Source organism: Mustelus asterias, chromosome 10, assembly GCF_964213995.1.
Source record: "Mustelus asterias chromosome 10, sMusAst1.hap1.1, whole genome shotgun sequence".
Lineage (NCBI taxonomy): Eukaryota > Metazoa > Chordata > Chondrichthyes > Carcharhiniformes > Triakidae > Mustelus > Mustelus asterias.
This window is the reverse complement of record NC_135810.1, coordinates 71,646,847-71,666,397: the sequence shown is the minus strand read 5'-3', so window position 1 is coordinate 71,666,397 and position 19,551 is coordinate 71,646,847. Positions and strand designations below refer to the sequence as shown.

Below are 19,551 nucleotides of genomic sequence, written 5' to 3'. Positions count from 1 at the left end.
ATCAGACTGAGCAATATAATAAAGAGTATGTATTCTGAACCAATGAAATTGAATATTGAAAAATAAACAGATGAAGGTAAATTTGTGAGCTGAATTCAATGTCATATCAGGAAAAAAGAGAAATAAAAAGATGGAAAGAAAGATTGGGTTAATAAAGACACAAAAAAAGAGACAGAGGAAAAGTAGGAACACCAATTCAGAATTTGACATTTAAAAAATATTCTGTGAGAAATCACAACCTGAAGGATTAAAACTGCGCACTAATAATTGTTACTTTCTAGGCATGAGAGTTTGATTGGCAATCATTAATGATTATATTATTAAAAAGGCGCATTCATTACTCATTACTAAACGTTAATTGCCTGTTAAACACCAAGTTAAGAGCAAGTACAACAAATTAATGAATGTCATGGGGATCATGAGATAAGATCACAAGAAAGAGGAACAGGTATAGATCACTCAGCCCACCAATATGAACTGTCTTTCAATGAGATTGTGGCTGGCCTGATTGTGGCCTTAACTTCGCTCTTCTGCCTGCACCCCCAGAGCCCTCCACTCCCTTGTAGATCAAATTTCTATCGAACCCGGTCCTGGATTGATTCAATGACCCAGCTTCCACTGCTCACTGGAACAGAGAATTCCAAAGATGAATGACTCTCAGAGAAGAAATTCCTCCAGTATCGGCCCAACCTGCACAAACTTTCCTTATAGACAACCCTTCAGGCCAGGAATCACCGCAGTAAACCTTCTCTGAACTGCTTCCAATACAAAACCTCCTTAAATAAGGACACTAGAACTGTATGCAGTGCTCTAGGTGTCGTCTCACCAACGCCCTGAGAAGATGTAGCAAGACTTTCTTAACACACTAACCACTTTGTATGAAAGGCCAACATCTCATTTGCCTTCTTAATTACTTGCTGTACCTGTACATTAATTATTTTATGATTCATGTACAAGAATTCCCAGATCACTCTGTACCATGGCACTCTGCAGTTTCTCTTCACATAAATAATATTCTCCTTTTCTATTTTTCCTGCCAAGTGGGCAATCTTATATTTTCTAACATTATACTCCATCTGCCAATCTTTTGCACACTTGCTTAATCGATCTAGGTCACTTTGTATCCTCCTCACAATTTGCTTTCCTACCAATCCTTGTCATGATCAGCAAATCTCGCTACAATACAGTATGCTCCTCCATCCAAGTCATTAAAACAGATTGGAAATAGTTGTGGTCTCAGTACTGATCCCTGTAGCATTCAACTAGTTAGTTTGTCAACCTGAAATTGACCCATTTCTGCTGACTTTCTGCTTCCTGTTAGTTAGCCAATCCTCTATCAATGTGAATACATCACCCTCAACACCATGCACTCTTATTTCGAGTGCACAAGAACACAAGAAATAGAAGCAGGAGTAGGTCATTAGGCTCTTCAAACCCATCCTGCCATTCAATACAATCATGGCTGATCTGTGCCGGCCTCAACTCCTCTTCTGTGCCATTTCCCCATAGCTCTCTATTCCTTGATCTATCAAATATCTATCCACCTCCACTGTAAATGCTTCGAATGATCCAACATCTATGACCCTTTAGGGCAGAGAATTCCAGAGATTCACTGCCCTCTGCGAGAAGAAATTTCCCCACATCTCAGTGTTAACTGGCCGGCCCTTTATCTTGTAGCTATGACTCCATATTCAAGACTCTCCCACTCGTGAAAACATCTCACCATCTATCCTGTCAGACTCCTCAGGATCTTATATGTTTGTATAAGGTCTCTCCCCTCTTTTCTAAATTCCAATGAATACAGATCTAGACTATTTAGTCTCGCTTAATAGGACAACCCTTTAATGTAAGAGGAACCCTTAATGTGCCCTTACTGAATGCCTTTTGGAAATCCAAATACATTGCATCTATTGGTTCCCCTTTATCTACCCTACATCCTCAAAGAAACCTAAGAAATTTGTCAGACATGATTTCCCTTTCTGTGTGATTGTATTACGATATTCTAAATGTCTGACTATTATCACAGTACTAATAGGTTGTGGCATTTTCCCAATGACAGATTTGAGATTAACCGGCCTACAATTTCCTGCTTTTTCTCTCCCTCTTTTCTTGAATGGAGGGGAAGTTAAGAACAAAATGTTTCCATGTAGTTAATCATGGGGTGGTGAAATTCAGCCAGAAACTTGTGTTAATTTGCAATTCACAGGGCATCACTTCCTCACTACAAATTGCTGGCTTATTTGCACCTTATGTGCGCCTTTCACACAACTTGCTTTTTCAGCAACATTTGGCCATTTCTTACCATGGAAGTTTAGTGGATATGCATTGTTCTTCTGATACTTCAAAACTGACTGTTTTCCACAGAAGTCTCCACCTCCTGTGCAATAGTGAAATATGTCGCGCTCACCCCCTGCTACATTCAAAACCATTCTCAGGAAAAACATGGGAATGCTCGACCTGAACCAGTTTAATTCAATACTGTTCAATGTACTCCAGCTGTACAAATAGCCATAAGCCTCACTATCTGAAGAAAAATCAGAAGGAATAATAATTTAATTATTTCGAACTGAGGTAAGTGTACATTTGTAGGAGAAAGGAAAGGAAAGCTTTCAACTTTATCACATTCTTCATCTCCCTGTCTCTTAAATTGGCTGTGACAGACATGGCCCTGCTGGACCAAAATGAATACGAGCTGCGAAGAAAAGTCTGCTCTTAACCTTGATACAGAATATAAAACATGAAGGCTTACGGTCCATTAATACAATCAACATTGTTCGTAGTTACCAAATGTTTTTTTTTTGCAGAGATTACAGAACGAGCAAACTAACAGCTCATGATTTCTCCTCAGGGGCCCAACAGTTCTGATCTTCTTTTGAACCAATGGCTTAGATTAATTATAAGATACTCTGTGTCATCAAAATCTGTTTGTTTTCTTTCCATTTCTGCTTGCTGACTCACTCACAAGTATATCATCAGTATTAAAGTCCAACTTGTATCTGCCTCTGGGAAATATTGTCATAAATTATGAAAAATTACTGCCACAATTAACTGAAAATCAAACTTCTTCACAATAAGTGCTGTGAGATGAATTGATTTCACACCCTAGGCTTAATGTGCCCTTTTGAAAAGGACAATGATAGGATCAAATAAATCGCTAGGATATTTTCCATCCAGGTTTGATGGAAAAGACTGTGTTCATTTACATCACTGATTTTTTTTATTGCATTTATTTTCCAGTAACAATTAAAAATACTAATTTATCTGGTGGAACATTCATGCTTAAAAACTGAAAAGCATTTGCATCAATGTTTGTTATCAGCGTAAGGTCTCTTTGAAAAATATAACCTTTGGAGAGATTTGTGTCTCATTTCTATTCAAATAAATAATACTCTTTTTCACTTTAAAAGTGAGTTACTCGCTCACTGGCAAGATGCAAACATGGTTTAAAATGAAAGCCTTAATTTTACAGTCATTTAAAAGGAGATGCGTATTTTCTCAATCGACATGCAGAGGCCAAAAGGAGAAAAGGGAGATTTATAGGAGACCTTGGTTAGGCCACAGTTAAGAATGCTTCTGCAATTTTGTGCAAAAACCTATAGAAAGGGTTTAAAAGGAATAGGAAGTGTGCAATCACTTTCTTACCAGAATATATAGTGCCCCTGGAAAAGGTGCAGAATATTACAATGACGATTTCTCCAGGCTATAGTGAGACAGCAAGGGAGAAGATTAGGCATGGATTACTCTCGTGTAGAACCAGCACAAGCCAAGGGAGTGAATGTCTTCCCTTTGGTGCTGTAAATCTCTGCAATGTGAAGGTTCTTTGTACCACAAAAGGACTTTGTTTCAAAGTGGATGTACATTTGGTTTTGTTCCCCCAGTTCTCGACAAGCATCTGCTGAAAATCCAGTCACATTTTAATGCCGCACCATAAGAGCTGGCTCACCACCTCCAGGTCCCTCTCCCAGTTGCCCAGGTGTCAACCTCGGCAGAAAGTTTTGGCAGGCTGTGCTCCCAGGAGTAAATGAGTCCAACCACACCATCTGCTCTCACCCAACATTCACAAACACACTTTTCACTCCAGGTCCAAATCATTCTGTAAAGCTGACCTCAAATTAGCATTAACCCACTCAAATCTTTCACTGTTGATTGACTGTATTGCAGAAGTATTGCAGATGTTACCCGAATGTGGCAGAGCGTCGGTTCCAGCGAGAAAAATGGAGTGAAGTGTGCTGACGCTCCGGCATTAATTATGTCCTAATCTTGAGCCTCATTGACAAAATTCATGGCCACGAGAATCATGCCACGCCCACAGCGGCCTCCCTCTGATTTGCCCGCCACAGCTACACTTAATCGCGCTAATCACTAGGGAGTTGCTCATAAACGGCTCACCAGCACTTATTCCACAGTGACTGCAGGGGATGGCAGCCATGAAGCCCACACAGCGTTTCTCACAGAGAGCCCTCACTGGACTTCTCGATTGAGTACAGCAGAAGCGTGATGGACTCAACCCCTGCTCCAGGAGACGGCCTCCCAGCATGGTCCCCCAATCCCGCCTGGGATGCAGTGGCAGCTGTGGTGAGTGCCAGCTCGCTGCAGAAGTGGATGGGGCAGCAGTGCCGTAAGAAAATGAATGATCTTTTATGCTCAGCCAGGGTAAGTTAGCCTCATGCAGCCTTTTCCCCCTCACGCATCCCTCACAGCTCCACCGTCATCTCTCACTTTACCAACACCTGTAAGCTGGCCCTCCTCCCCCTCCCCCAATCACCATGTTCCCCCACCATTCGCTGCCATGCTCCTCACACTCCAGCTTCCACTCAAGACCCATGTCTGCCACAGCTCATCACCATCTTAAATGTCAACACTGCCACCTACATTCTACCTATCTGTGTGTCATTACAGGATAAGCTCAACCACAACAACATGAACAAACACGCCCAGCTGGGCCGCACGGTGGCACAGTGATTAGCACTGCTGCCTCACAATGCCAGGGACCCGGGTTCGATTCACTGTCTGTGTGGAGTCTGCATGTTCTCCCCGTATCTGTCTGGGTTTCCTTTGGGCGCTCCGGTTTCCTCCCACAGTCCGAGAGACATGCTGATTAGGTGAATTGGCATGCTAAATTCTGTATGAGTGTACCCAAACAGGCACTGGAGTGTGGCAACTAAGGGATTTTCACAGTAACTTCATGAGCAACTCACAGGAACACTCACACAATTTGAGGAGAGTACCCTCGATCTGATGGGGGAGGAGGAGGAGTGTGCACGTGCAGATGGTAATTGGGGAAGTGGACAAAAGTGAGAATCTTCAAGACATGCTGTCATTCCTCAAGTCCCAAGTGAGTAATCAATGAAGTGTGAGCCTCTTTGTATCGAATCTCCACTGGTGTTTGTGGCTTCAGCACTGGCGTCATCAGCCACATCCTGAGTGGGTAACCTTTGTCCCCAAGGAGCCATCCCTCCAGCCGCCGCTTTCCCTCAAAGACAGCTAGGACTTTTGAATGGCCCAGGATGTAGCTGTCACGGGCACTTGCTGAGAAACAGCCATACACTTGCATGAAGTGCACTGTGTGGCCGCAGATGAGTTGGAGGTTAAAGGAATCCTTTGTGGTTCCTGAATGGTGCCGCATGCTGCCATGGTGACTTAAGAGCCACGTGGGTGTGTTCTATCATGGCTTGCACCTGGGGCATCCCTGCTAGGTGGGCGAAGGTCACGCTGAGGTATCCTGGCTCGCCCAGTCCCGGTCAAACTTGATAAATATTTCAGCCCTGGCATAGAGGACATCAGTCACATATATGAGTGTTTGACTGGGAGATGCCACAGATGTCTCCTGTGCGGCCCTGGAATGAACCACTGGCATAAAAGTTCAGAGCAGCTGTAAGTTTAAGGGCCACAAGCATTGGATGTCCTCCAGTTCCATGCGATGCCAGCTCAAGCAGTATATAGCAGAGGTGGTCCACTGTCCCCCGGGACAGATGCAGTCTTCTCCGGCATTGCAGCCCAGACAACTGGCGCTGTGAGGCAGCAGTGCTAACCACCGTGTCACCGTGCTGCCCGATAGAAAGGACATTATTAAACTAGAAAGAGTGAAGAAAAGATTTACTAGGATGCTACCTGGGTGTGATGGTTTGAGTTATAAGAAGAGGTTGGATAGACTGGGCCTTTTTTCTCTGGAGCGTAGAAGGCTGAGGGGTAACCTTAAAGAGGTCCATAAAATAATGAGGGGCATAGATCAGCCAGATAGTCAACATCTTTTCCCAAAGGTAGGGAAGTCTAAAACTAGAGGGTTTAAGGTGAGAGGGGAGAGATACAAAAGGGTCCAGAGGGGCAACTTTTTCACACAGAGGATGGTGAGTGTCTGGAATGAGCTGCCAGAGGCAGTAGTAGAGATGGGTACAATTTTGTCTTTTAAAAAGCATTTAGACAGTTACATGGGTAAGATGGGTATAGAGGGATATGGGCCAAACGTGGACAATTGGGACTAGCTTAGTGACAAAAACTGGGCGACATGGACAAGTTGGGCCGAAGGGCCTGTTTCCATGCTGTAAACCTCTAAACCTCTAACTGAAGGTGGGAACATCGACATCGGAAGATTGTTGGCCGCCACTGTCTCCGACGTTGTTCCTCTATGTGCGGTCCTGTTTCCTGAGCAGCTGCAGGCCGCTGGTCCTGGCCACGTGCAGCAGCACGTTGTCATCTCTGCTGCTGATCAATCCCGGTCAGTAGAAACGCCAACTCAACAAGCTTCATGATTCTGATGAATCATGCACTGAGTGAGAATACCACCGTGAGTGCAGAGGAGTCCCAACAAAGCCCTGACCCTCATCGCTCCATGTGCCTGTGAATTCCACCCCAGTGCTTCCTGTGTGAATTTCCACTCTCCTTCGCAACACCCCTCTGACACTAACCCCACATAGCTTCCTCTGTACTCCAGAAGGATGAACAGTGTTGAGACCTTCTTGTCCCATGGCTTCTGACCCACACATACCCCCCCACCCCACCCACCCACCTACATCGAATAACATGTCCCGACCGTGCATAGCGCTAAAATGCATCTAACAGAATGCATGACAACAAGATCTGTATCCTGACGGGGCCCCTAAATAATTGTGCCAATCCTGATAATGAACAAAGTGTGTGGTGCCAGCCATCACCATCTTACCTGTCTGGGGGGGTTCTCCACAGTGCGAACTGACTACTGCTAAGGCTTGAATTGAAAGACAGTTCTACATTCTTGGGACTTGGTGTTCCAAAGGGTTAACCATCATCATCAGATTGTGCAACTAGATTGAGCTCTGGATATTAAACTGGCATCATGGACTCCTCCAAGATTCATCAGTTAGTCACTCTGGCAACACCGTTCATCTTGACAAGACACAGCTAAATCCGGAGAGGTATGAAATTAGCTTTTGGAGCAAATCCCTAGAGGGCAGCCTCATTGTCCTAGCTATTCAATGCTGTGCAGTTAAGCAGCCTTGCATGAGAGCAATCAGCACACTCTCACTGCTGTATCTGACAGTCAGAGTTCACAAAGAAGTGGAGTTAAACTTCCTGTCCGGTAATCCCCTCTGGTCTCACACCATCGAGTGAGGGTTGTAGGCTTCACTGCATTCGCCCTCCCCCAAGTGAGAGGGTCTTTATGCCTCATGAGGCAGGGTAGCTCGCCATCACTGATACTCCCACACTGCCCTTGTAGCCTGGCCTCTCCTAAAGTCAGGACCCCAGAATATCATTGTCATACCCAGTACTGCCTCTCTGCTGTGGCCATCTCCCAACCAGTTTGCAGCTCCCAAGGAGGAAGGGCACCCACTCAGCCATTGTTTGAACACTAACCCAGCATGGAGGGAACACCTGCTTGGCAGCCAGCATGTCCATTCGGAGCAATGGGCGATGCGATATGAAGGGAAGGTAAGGCCTCTGAGCGTTCCACACTCACCGCCCAACCCTTACCCTCCTCCCACAATGCTGACAGTGACCCTCACCCCCCCAGCCCTGAGCTGTGTGCATCCCCAGCATTCTCCTTGGTGCCCCATGTGTATTCAACTGCCCAGGAAGTAATGGCCTCCTGAGGGCTCACCTCTGATATTCTCCTCGGAGGTGACAACGTCAAATTCACACTTATGTAGAGTGGTTGTAAATGGCGTGACATGATGTCACGCTGGTGCCAACTGAATATTTGGTGTGTGTTCAATATCCGTTGTGAGTGCTTGCTCATGATAGAATCATAGAATCTTACAGTGCAGAAGGAGGCCATTCAGCCCATCGAGTCCGCACCGACCACAATTCCACCCGGCCCTATCCCCATAACCCCATGCATTTACCCTAGCTGGTCCCCCTGACACTAAGGGGCAATTTAGCATGGCCAATTCACTTAACCCACACATCTTTGGACTGTGCGAGGAAACCGGAGCACCCGGAGGAAACCCATGCAGACACAGGGAGAATGTGCAAACTCCACACAGACAGTGTCCCAAGCCGGGAATCGAACCCGCATCTCTGGCGCTGTGAGGCAGTAGTGCAGACCACTATGCCACCGTGCCACCCCAAATGTAAGTAGCAGCGAATTCTGTGTTGTGTTATGCTAGAAATAGTTTAAACTTTCACCAGTGAGAGGCTGGTAATTCCTGGAGTCGTACATAGGCCAGACCAAGTAAGGATGGGTAGATTTCCTTCCCTAAAGGGCATGAGTGAACCAGATGAGTTTTCATGACAATTGACAATGGGTTCATGGTCATCAGTAGACTTTTAATTCCAGATTTTTATTGAATCTGCTGATGCATTCAAATGCCCTTCCCTGGCATGTTCCACATCACTCCGCCAGCAAGGCGAACTCCAAAGTGGAAAAGGCGATCATGCTGGCAAGAATCATGCTTTTCCGAACTCTCTGCATTTTGATCCCATGCCCCCATTGCCACAGACAGCGAATACGGGCTCAAGATCCCGCTCCTTGTTTGTAAAAAGCACTTGCAAGCTTCAAGGCATGATCAGTCTTGATCTAACTGAATGGTAGCAGAACAGGCTCAAAGGTCTGATTGACCTACTCCCTTTTCTAAGTCCTGTGGTAAACTTTGATTGCACTTTTGTCCTCGCAACAAATGTTGTAAATACTCCTTATTTCCGAACAGTGGATTGGCAAAGTCACATTGGGTGCACACTCTTTTACTTGCATTTGACTTATTTCCTCTGGGGAGAACCCAGGACTCCCTCATATCATTCACCGTGCAATTGTATAGCATGTTCATGTGCTGGAAATAGAACACTTTGACCTTCCGTGACAGTTGCAATTCTAATAAGTTTTTGAGGCTTTTAAAAATAAATAACATAGTTCTGAGTGCAGTTCAGCTTTCTCAGAATATTGCTTTCTCTAATAATGTTTGAAAATTCATTGAATGAGATACAAGTGGAATTAAATGTTTCAGCAAAAGTCCAAGTAAGTGTGAAATATTATTAACTTCCAAAAAAAATCTAATCTCTGTGCAAACAGAAATGTAGCTAACCTTTTCTCGGGACTAATTTACTCAAAATTAAATATAGGTTTTCACGTCTGAAGCAGTTTAATTACCTGACAAATTGATAAATATGCGTGTTCCGGTTACCAGATTCCAGCAAAATGAGAAATTTAAACAATTTTATTTCCCCAGCATAATCTTATCATAGAAAGTCAAAACAAGAGAGTTCAGCATGCGGCAAACTTTATTTTGCTGTCGCAAAGCTGTCAGCATCTGCCATCCTTACACTGCTGAAACTGAAAGCAACTTCAAGAGTGCAAGCATGTGAAGAATAATACGGAAATCCAGACATTGCTGCAGATGATTCTGTGCTGCTCTACAGGGTACGCTATGTAATTCTCCAACATTGATCTTAACTGCATTCTACAACACGGGATCACAGTCTCAGAATAAGAGGGCACCCACTTAAGACTCAAATAAAGGGAAATGTCACCACTCAAAAAGTTATGAGTCTTTGGAATTCTCTAGCCCAGAGGACTGTGGATGCCATCACTGAATATATTCAGGAAGATAAATCAACAGATTTTTGGATAATAAGGAATTAGGGGCATGGGGATGGCGTGGGAATTGAGGTAGAGGTTCCACCGTGGTTGGATTAATTGATTGACTTTTTAAATATGATTTTGCTCGCTTTTATATCAGTTTAACTTATTTCCATGCATATGACTGTAAAAAATATTTTTTTTCCAGTGACCTCAATTTTTATTAATAGGCACTGCAACAGCTTAAGGCCAATGAGGGAGAGAAATGTGACTTGTCCACTCGTGGCCTGTCAGTTTTGACAGATTCTGTGGCATGGCTTCTCTTCACAACCTAAATGTCAGAGTCTGTAGGGTAATGTTAGACTGAGCTGCAAAGATCTTTTATGCCCTTCTCATGGAGAAATCCTCTGGGCTTTCCTGCAAAGCTTGGACCATCACATTAGGTAACAGGGCAGTCTTGGTCAAGGTCAACGGCAAGGACTGTCACTTCACTGTTCACCGCAAAGAATGGGCCAATATGTAATAAAACTGACACCTGCATTATTTAATTTGATTTATTATTGTCACATGTATTGGGACACAGTGAAAAGTATTATTTCTTGAGTGCTTTATAGACAAAACAGACCGTTCATAGAGTACATGGGGGGAAAGGAAAGGAAAGGATGCAGAATATCATGAAAAACATAGAATGAGAGTAAAAGATAGAATCAGAAGGTATGCTGGGGACAACTTGCAAGAAGTCACCTCGCTCCGGTCCCATCTTAGATCCTTCCTGCGAACATCTAACTCAATATCTGTATATTGACTCTATTGATCTCCCAAGTTAAATGCACACGGCAAATCTATAGATGTGAAACTTTAGCACCCTGCTTGAACCTAGAGCTTCCTACTGTTTCCTACCCCATATCTGATGTTAGTAACACCACATTCTTTCTTAGGAGCTTAGTACCCTTCCTGGCCTGTTTTGCCATTCAATCAAAAAATGGCTGATGACCTACATCCCAACTCTATAATCTCTTCATCCCTTGGCGAGCAACTGTCTATTGACAGAGATTTAAAAATATTAATTGATCAAGCATCTACTGGTTTTTGTGGGAGAATGTTCCACACTGCTGCCAAACTTTGTGAAAAAAATTCTTCCTAGCTTCTCTCCTGAATGACCTGCTTCTGATGTCCTGGTGTCGTAGATTTCCAACCATTATCAAAAGGATTTTCCCTATCTATCCAATCAATTCCTCTCTATTAAATCGCCCCTTACCCTTATATATTCCAGGGAACACACACCCAGTGTAGCCTCTTTCCATAAGTTAACCACTGGAAGCCTGGTTAGATTCTGAAGAATCAGTGCTGCACTCCATCCAAGATCAATGTATTCTTTGAGGTGCAGTGCCCATACTGTACACAGTTCTCCAAATGTGGCCGACTGTATACTTTATTTGCTGTACTAGAACTTCCTCCTCTTCATCTTCTAGATCTCTCATTATAAAAGCGAATATTCCGTTAAGCTTTCTGATATTTTTGCACATGACTGCTACATCTTAGTGAATAAAACCTACTGTCCCTAGCTTTTCGCTATTTAAAAAAACTCAAATCTATCCTTCCTTGATCCAAAATGGATGACTTCACACTTAGCTGCATTGAAGTCTCTCTGTCAAAGTTTTATCCTACTTGTTTAATCTATCAATGTCTCTTTTAAGTTAATTTAATGCTCTACATTGCTTACTATGCCACCAATTGTTGTAAACACAGTAAGAAGTTTAACAACACCAGGTTAACACCAGGTTAAAGTCCAACACCAGGTTAAAGTCCAACAGGTTTATTTGGTAGCAAAAGCCGCAAGCTTTTGGAGCCTTAAGCCCCTTCTTCAGGTGAGTGACCTGCAGAGTCTCACTGGCTGTCCTGTCTGGAGACAATACACATCTCTTTAACCTGTCTTAATGCTCTCTCCACTCACATTGTTTGTATCTTAAAGACTTGATTAGCTGTAAGTATTCCCAATCCAACCATTATTCTGTAAATTGAGTTTGTGTCTTTATATGCCCTGTTTGTGAACAGAATTCCCACTCACCTGAAGGGGCTTAAGGCTCCGAAAGCTTGTGGCTTTTGCTACCAAATAAACCTGTTGGACTTTAACTTGGTGTTGTTAGACTTCTTACTGTGTTTACCCCAGTCCAACGCCGGCATCTCCACATCATGACCAATTGTTGTGCCACTGGCAATCTGTAAGATATGGCTTTCTATTGAATTATAAAGGTCATTAAAAATATAGTTGCGGCCCCAGCACAGACGCTTTTGGGACACCACTAACCACTTCCTTCTAATTAAAATGCATACTGTTGCTCCCCATGTTTTCCACTGCCGAATCAATCTCCTAACCAGGTCAATCATTTTTCAATTCCATGAGCTTTAATCTTAACAAAGTTTCTTATATGGAGCCTTATTAACTGACTTCAGAAAATTCAAAAAACAATGTCCACAAGAATTTCCCTGTCTATTAAATTTGTTACTTCCTTAAAAATTCCACTAGGTTTGTTTCACAAGACCTACCATTTAACAATCAATGTTAGCTTTCCCCAATCAGCTCAAAAATTTCAAAGTGCTCAATCACCCTGTCCTTAATGGTTCCAATAATTTCCGAGCAACGTGTGAGATTACCATGTCTATCATTCCCTGATTCCTCCCTGCCCTTTTGCAAGTTTCCAACCTAAAGGGGTAATTTCTGAATTGAGGGCGTGTCGGAAGATTATGATTAACACAGCTGCAATTTCTTCAAACTCTTCCGATATAATGCTGGGGTGAAAAGCATAATGCCCTGGGGATGTATCAGACTTTAGTGCCATTTTAAAAAAATACAGCTTTCGTGATTTTGTGAGATCCAGTCTTTGATACACTTGCCAGAATTCTCCAGCCGTTCACGCCCCATCGCTGCTGCCAGCGAGAACAGAGAATTTGGCACTCAGCCAAATCTCCATTCACCGCAGTGGGACCAAAGAACCCCAGCTGTGGGCAAGGTTGGAGAACCCAGCCCTCTGTCTTCCCTGGAATATCAGGTATGTTATCTTCTTCCCACAGTATGGGGATCAACAGAAAGTAATTATATAATAAGTATGCTATTTCCTTTCCTTTCTAAGAATTAAGAAAAAATCTCTGGGTTAATCTTGATATCCCTCAAAAATGTTTTCATCTCTAGATTAATAACATTACATGCCCATACCTCCACAAAACTGCTGTAAAACCCTTAAACCAATTGTGATTTTATCATCTCAAAGATTGCTGTCTTCAATGATGACCTCACCAAACTATCCACCATTAATCCCAAAATCTTAAACTTCAAAACTTCATACTTTGTCTTTTTCTGCATGCAGTCAACCTTTGACGAGCACTATGAGCTCCCTGTGCAAAACTCTCCAAAGTCATCCTCTGTCCACGGTGGCACAGTGGTTAGCATTGCTACCTCACAGCGCCAGGGACCGGGCTTCAATTCTGGCCTCGGGACACTGTCTGTGTGGAGTCCGCACGTTCTCCCCGTGTCTGCATGGGTTTCCTCCGGGTGCTCCTGTTTCTTCCCACAGTCCAAAGATGCGCGGGTTAGGTTGACTGGCCATGCTAAATAGACCCGAGTCAGAGGGGTTAGCAGGGCAAATGTGTGGGGTTATGGGGATAGGGCCTGGGTGGGATTGTGGTCAGTACAGACTTAATGGGCCAAATAGCTCCTTCTGTACTGCAGGGATTCTATGAACTGAATTGTTCCCTCTTCAACTTACTGATCTTCTCCAGCTTAATACTCTTGAATGGATCGTCTGCTTCTGTGACACTGGATTATTACTTTTTGCCATTCACTTTGCTCCATCATTACAGGTTAACATTTCAGTCACTATGCTTGTTGGTATTCTCTCTTTTTTTTAGAAAAAGCATCCTCCCTTCAAAAGCCTCCTTTCTGACAATATTGCAATTGTCTCTTGCATAATTTTCACTGTGCTTCTCCTTTCCAGCTACGGAAAGCAGTCAGAACTGTAAAAATAAAACAAAATACTACCAATGCTGGAGAACTGAAATAGAAACAGAAAGTTCTGGAAAAACTCAGCCTGTCCGGCATAATCTGTGGAGACAGAAGCAGAGACAAAGTTTTGAGTACAATAGTTCGAAGAAGAGTCATAATGGACACGGAACGTTAACGCTGTTTCTCTTTCCACAGATGCTGCCAGACCAGATGAGTTTTTCCAGCACTTAGAATCACAGAATCCCAATAATGCACAAGGAGGCCATTCAGCCTACTGAGGCTGCACCGATTCTCTGACAGAGCATCTTACGCAGGCACTATCCCTGTGACCCCATTTACCTCGCTAATTCCCCTACTCATCCTGAGACACTATCGGACAGGTGAGCACAGCAATCCACCTAACCTGCACATCTTTGGACTGTGGGTGGAAACTGGAGCACCCGGAGGAAACCCACACAGATAAGGGGAGAACATACAAACTCCACACAGTCACCCAAGGCCGGAATTGAACCCAGGTCCCTGGCACTGTAAGTCAACAGTGCTAACCACTGTGCCACTGTGCAGCCCACCATGCTCTCTCTTTCTGAACTGTCTTTTTGCCAGGTGTACTGGGGCAATGCAAGTTCCTATTCATGATACATGATGTTTAGCCAAGAGAATTTCTGACTGATGTGACTACTGCATTATTAGTATCTGAGAAATGGACTGGAATTATGAACTGGGAATATCCCCATCCAATACAGTCTATGAAACCTCTGAACTGGTTCAATACTTTCTACTCGCCCTTTTCTTTGCAGTAAATGTATCTTTACAATAATTCGAAGTACCTGGTCTGCAGTATTCATCGGATTCCTGATGAACGACTTCTTTGACGCGATTACTGTAACCCAATCTTGGGTCTTGATCATAGGCTTTGAGTGTTTCACTAGAACTGTAGGACTTGTGGGGTGCTTTGCTGTCTTCACTTTCCACTGAAGAACTGGTGTACCGTCGCTCCTTTTCACGTCTATTCTTTGTTAAAGATCGGTAGGGTTTCCGTTCTTTTATTTCCATGGTTTGTTTGAATGACTTTTCAACATCAATAATTAGCCGGAAGGGATTTCAGCCCAAAATATTCTGCAAGGAAGGAAAATCAATCACTAACAAATGGCACTGAGATTTACATGGACATTTGTTCAGAGTATTATGAAACAAAGTATTGTCAATGTTAAGTTCTGTCCTCTCTATGCATCGCGGCTTTAGCATTTATCATTCTTTCTTTGCATTTAATTCGTAGCTGGAAAGCTCTCCTGTGGAACCCTGGAGACATATTTAATCAAAGTGCAAAAGTGCCAGATATTCTCAATTTTATGTTAGGTGTGGGGATTCTCGTGGAGTGCTCCGAAAGATGTTATCGATTGTGCACATTGGGTTTTCTGCAGGCCAAGCTCGAGAAATTGGTTTTGTAAATACTAGTTTTGCTGGGAATTGCATTACAAAAGGAAAGCTAGTTCATAATCAGTCTGTGAACAGACCAACGATACGACAGTGATCATAAGGTCTCTGGTAGGAACTCATATCTGATGTAAACAGAGTGCTCCTATTTTAATTTCAGGCGGATGAACTGATTCCCCTCCTGATGGTATGAAAGAATTCTCACATTGTTGTTACAGTACCAGCACAGTATGCTGGCATGGCTACTTTATAATACCCCACAGGCAGAGATATTAATGCACATTCTCACAATAAAATAGACTTCACCTGAATTTTTTTAAATTCCTTCATGGGATGTGGGCATTGCTGGCTGGGCCAGCATTTATTGCCCATCCTTGAGGACATTTAAGAGTCAACCACATTGCTGTGACTCTGGAGTCCCATGTAGACCGGACCAGGTAAGGATGACATATTTCCTTTCCTAAAGGACATTAGTGAACCAGATGGGCTTTTACGACAATTGACAATGGCTTCATGGTCTTCATTAGACTTTTAATTCCAGATTTTTATTGCATTCAAATTTCACCATCTGCCATGGTGGGATTCGAAGCCAAGTCCCCAGAGGATTACCCTGGGTCTCTGGCTTACTAGTCCAGTGACAATAATATTGTGCTGCCAGTTTGTTGAATGCATGTTTGGGTGGCTAAAAATGGACAGCAACAGACAAGGTTTCAACAAGCTCTAAAACCCAAACTATCCCCATGTATTAAGAAATACTCAGCTGTCTGCAAATACTGAGTTTGAGAGAAAATAAATCTCAAATACATACGACAGAGATACAACAGCATAAATATTCCACGATGGTTGAATTGGGTTCAATATTGAAGTGAAATGTTTTGGGGTGGGAGGGGTCAGTATTTCCTTTGATCATTGTGCTTCCATCTAGTGCTTTTGTTATTGCTATAGTTTAAATGACCAAGTGGTCTCATTCGCTTTTACAATTCGAACCTGGGCTTCCACTCAACCGAAAGAGTTTCAATGCAAATCCCATCTTAATGGCAGTCATAATACAGTCCCTGATATAACTAAAACTGGGGGTGGTGGCAGTTAACTCAGTTAGCTAGATGAACAGCGTGTGGATCAGATTAGCAGTAACAGTGCAGGGATCAATCCCTATCTAACCAAGGTAGGCTGGAGGACCTCCTTCCCCTACTCAGAAAATAACATGACACTTTCCATGGTTGAGGAATAATCATCAAGGTCCTGTCTTCAGGCAGAGAACTGAAGAATACCTAAAACTATGTCCACCAAATAAACAGATCATGGACAGTATTTTATAATATTGATATTACACATAAAATGGTCGCAGTCAGCATATTTAAAAAAATACAGATCAAATACAGGTAATCAGTGTTATGTATGTCATCTATTATGGACTAATAAAACACCACAAGGTAAGTGCAAGTAAACCAACTAGAACTGTTTATTAACACATCTATTCTCTAGCGCAGTCAGCACAAGACTGGCTTGGCAAGCTCGACCCAGGGTGGAGCTTGTGTCCCAAGTCACCTGACCCATTCTCTTAAAGGGACATGCCCCAACAGACATGACAATCAACTACAGCTGAGAGAAACAACTTACCTATTACTTACCAATCAGCTCTCTCTCTTGTAGCCTCTCCTGCAGCAGGGCAAGGCTACTCCCAACCAATCAACTTATAGCTTTCTTGTGATGTCAATGCACTCTTTGTCACCTTGTTTTCAAACTCAACGCGTTCCCAGTCTCTTGTGAGTTCCTCTCTCCCCCTCCCGCCCCCTCACCCGGTGAGTATCTCCCGCAGGTCCACCTCTCTGCTCCTCTTCCTGAAGGTGAATGATGTAGGCCACGGTCCCCAGGCTGTATTTATCATCTCTCTGCTCCCAGAGTATCTCCTGCAGGTCCATTTCACTGCTCCTCTTCCTGAAAGTGAGTGAGAGGGCTTCAGCATTTAGAGGTCTGCTGCTCAGCATGAGCTTGGATTCACAACATTCCTTGCACGCAAAAGCAAAATACTGTAGATGTTGGAAATGCAAAATAAAAAAAAACAGAAATAAATTGATGGCAATATTCAGCAGATCAGGCAGCATAAACACAAGGGGAGAGAGAATCTCTCTCCACAGATGCTGCCAGACCTGCTGAGTATTTCCAACATTTGTATTTCATGACTTTCTTGCCTTAATGTAAGAGAAATGGATCAATGTAGATGGATAGAAATGTGTGCAATGGATATTGTATCCATCCATTATTGGCTCTGTGGAGTCTCGCTATTGGAAATGCAGAGAAAGAAGGTGACATGGTTTGCTGCCCCCTCCTTCCTTTGACACAATGGATGGGATTTCCGCCACCACTTGGCATGTCTTGTGATGGCAGAGGTGGCCCACCATTGGCTGGTGGCAGATCTTCTGGTCCCGTTGCCGTCAACAGGATTTCCCATCGTTTGCACCTTCCGCTGCCATGGAACCTGCAGCGGGGGCTCGCTTTCAGTGGGATCGGATGAACCCACTGGCAGGAACGGCTGGAAAATCCTGCCGAACAGGTCTGACCTGTATTAATGAACCTTCTGGATGAACAAATGTATATCACATCTGGAAACAACTGCAGAAGATATTCACTTGATAAACAACTGCCTTGTTTTATTTACAGCTTAATCCTCATCCATAAAGGTATGGACCCAATGCAAATGTTCATTTTCCAGACCCTCTACAAAGTAGGCAGATAGCATTTATTCTATTTTGTAACATTCTTCCTATATATTAAACATAAATGTTGGATATGTGGTTTCAAGAAGGCCGAGGGTCTGAATATTCAAGAGTATGAGATATTTCAGAAGAACAGAAGGAAGAAAAAGGAGATGGGACAGCTCTTTAAATTAAGGATGAGATCAATACAGTGGTGAGAAATGATCTTGGTTCATAAGGTCACGATTCAGAGCGGAGACAAGAAATAGCAAAGGAAAGTAGTCACTATTGTGAGTAGTTTAAAGGGCCCCTTACAGTAGTCACCCATAGGAGACAGTACAAATCAAGATAGTGGTGACTTATACAAAAGTCACTGCAATAATCTTAGGTGATTTTAATCTTCACATTGATTGGATGAATAAAATTGGCTAAAGGTCACCAGGAAGAAGAGTTCACAGAGTGTACATAGGACATTTTTTCAGAACAATACATTCTGGAACCAAGTGAAGGACAGGCAATTCCAATTCTCTTCCTAAACCCAATGGTGCACTAAGGCAGACTTTTTGCTCTGCCAAAGGCTGACACAGAGAGGGAGGGGATGTTGGCAAAAAAGGTAACGGGAGAAATGTTGATATCTTCTGAAATCTTTTCTGCTTATAGGCTAAGGTAGCACACTAACACCACAAACAGGTCAAACCATACTGTTCAGACAACATCAAGGGTGTCCTGGCTCTTTTCAGCTACAATGAGGAAATTTGCGAGCATGAGTTTGGGTTTACAGGGACAGTAAAGTTCACCTTACGCAGCAAAATTTCCAAGCCCAATAAATGAATGGTACTGTAACAATGACAGAATTGTAATCATGGCATGCCATATTCATTGGCAGAATAGGAAGTGACGGCCACTTCTATTCTCTTGGTTTCTGTCAGTTCCGCATGATTAAAATTAACATTCAAAGTGCGATCATGATGTGGAAGGAAGCTTTTCATTGGTGAAACCCACCACCAGCTGACAATGCAACAGGTACGAGCAGGCTACAAAAAAGCGTCCCCGACAAACAGGGAAGCTCTGCACCATGGCCACAACTTCCTGTTCAACGCCACTGCCATTAATAGATTTTTTGAGAGCTCAAAGCTGGCATGGATGTTTTTCAAAGTTAAATTCCACTTGTAATTATTTCACATTCCATTAATTTCATTTTATTCATGTGTGCACTATTATTTGCTGACACCAGCTCAGCCAGAGAGCCAATTATAACAGCACGCCTCATGGTTGACCCACTATGATGCACATGGGGATTAGGGACATTTCTTTATCGTGGAAGTAACATTTGTTTTTTTTGCGTTCACTTTTTATTGAATGTCCATATTCGTGTCCAGTGTGGTACCCGGCATTCTGAAGGACATGGGTGAACTTGAAGGCCCCGCCTTCCA

The 19,551-nt window shown here is 43.2% G+C and overlaps 1 protein-coding gene across 4 annotated transcripts in view; it reads right to left on the bottom strand.

The window, feature by feature from the left end:
- tenm4 (teneurin transmembrane protein 4) overlaps positions 1 to 15,065 on the bottom strand; it is a 395,445-nt gene extending 380,380 nt beyond the window's left edge. For 3 of the 4 annotated variants that reach the window (XM_078222801.1, XM_078222802.1, XM_078222799.1), the window contains exon 1: positions 14,816 to 15,041. In XM_078222801.1, the coding sequence (XP_078078927.1) occupies positions 14,816 to 15,041 (226 nt within the window). Of the gene's footprint in view, positions 1 to 14,815 lie in introns of all 4 variants that reach the window. The other variant, XM_078222800.1, reaches the window with a different exon arrangement.
- Between the last annotated feature and the right edge of the window lie 4,486 nt (positions 15,066 to 19,551).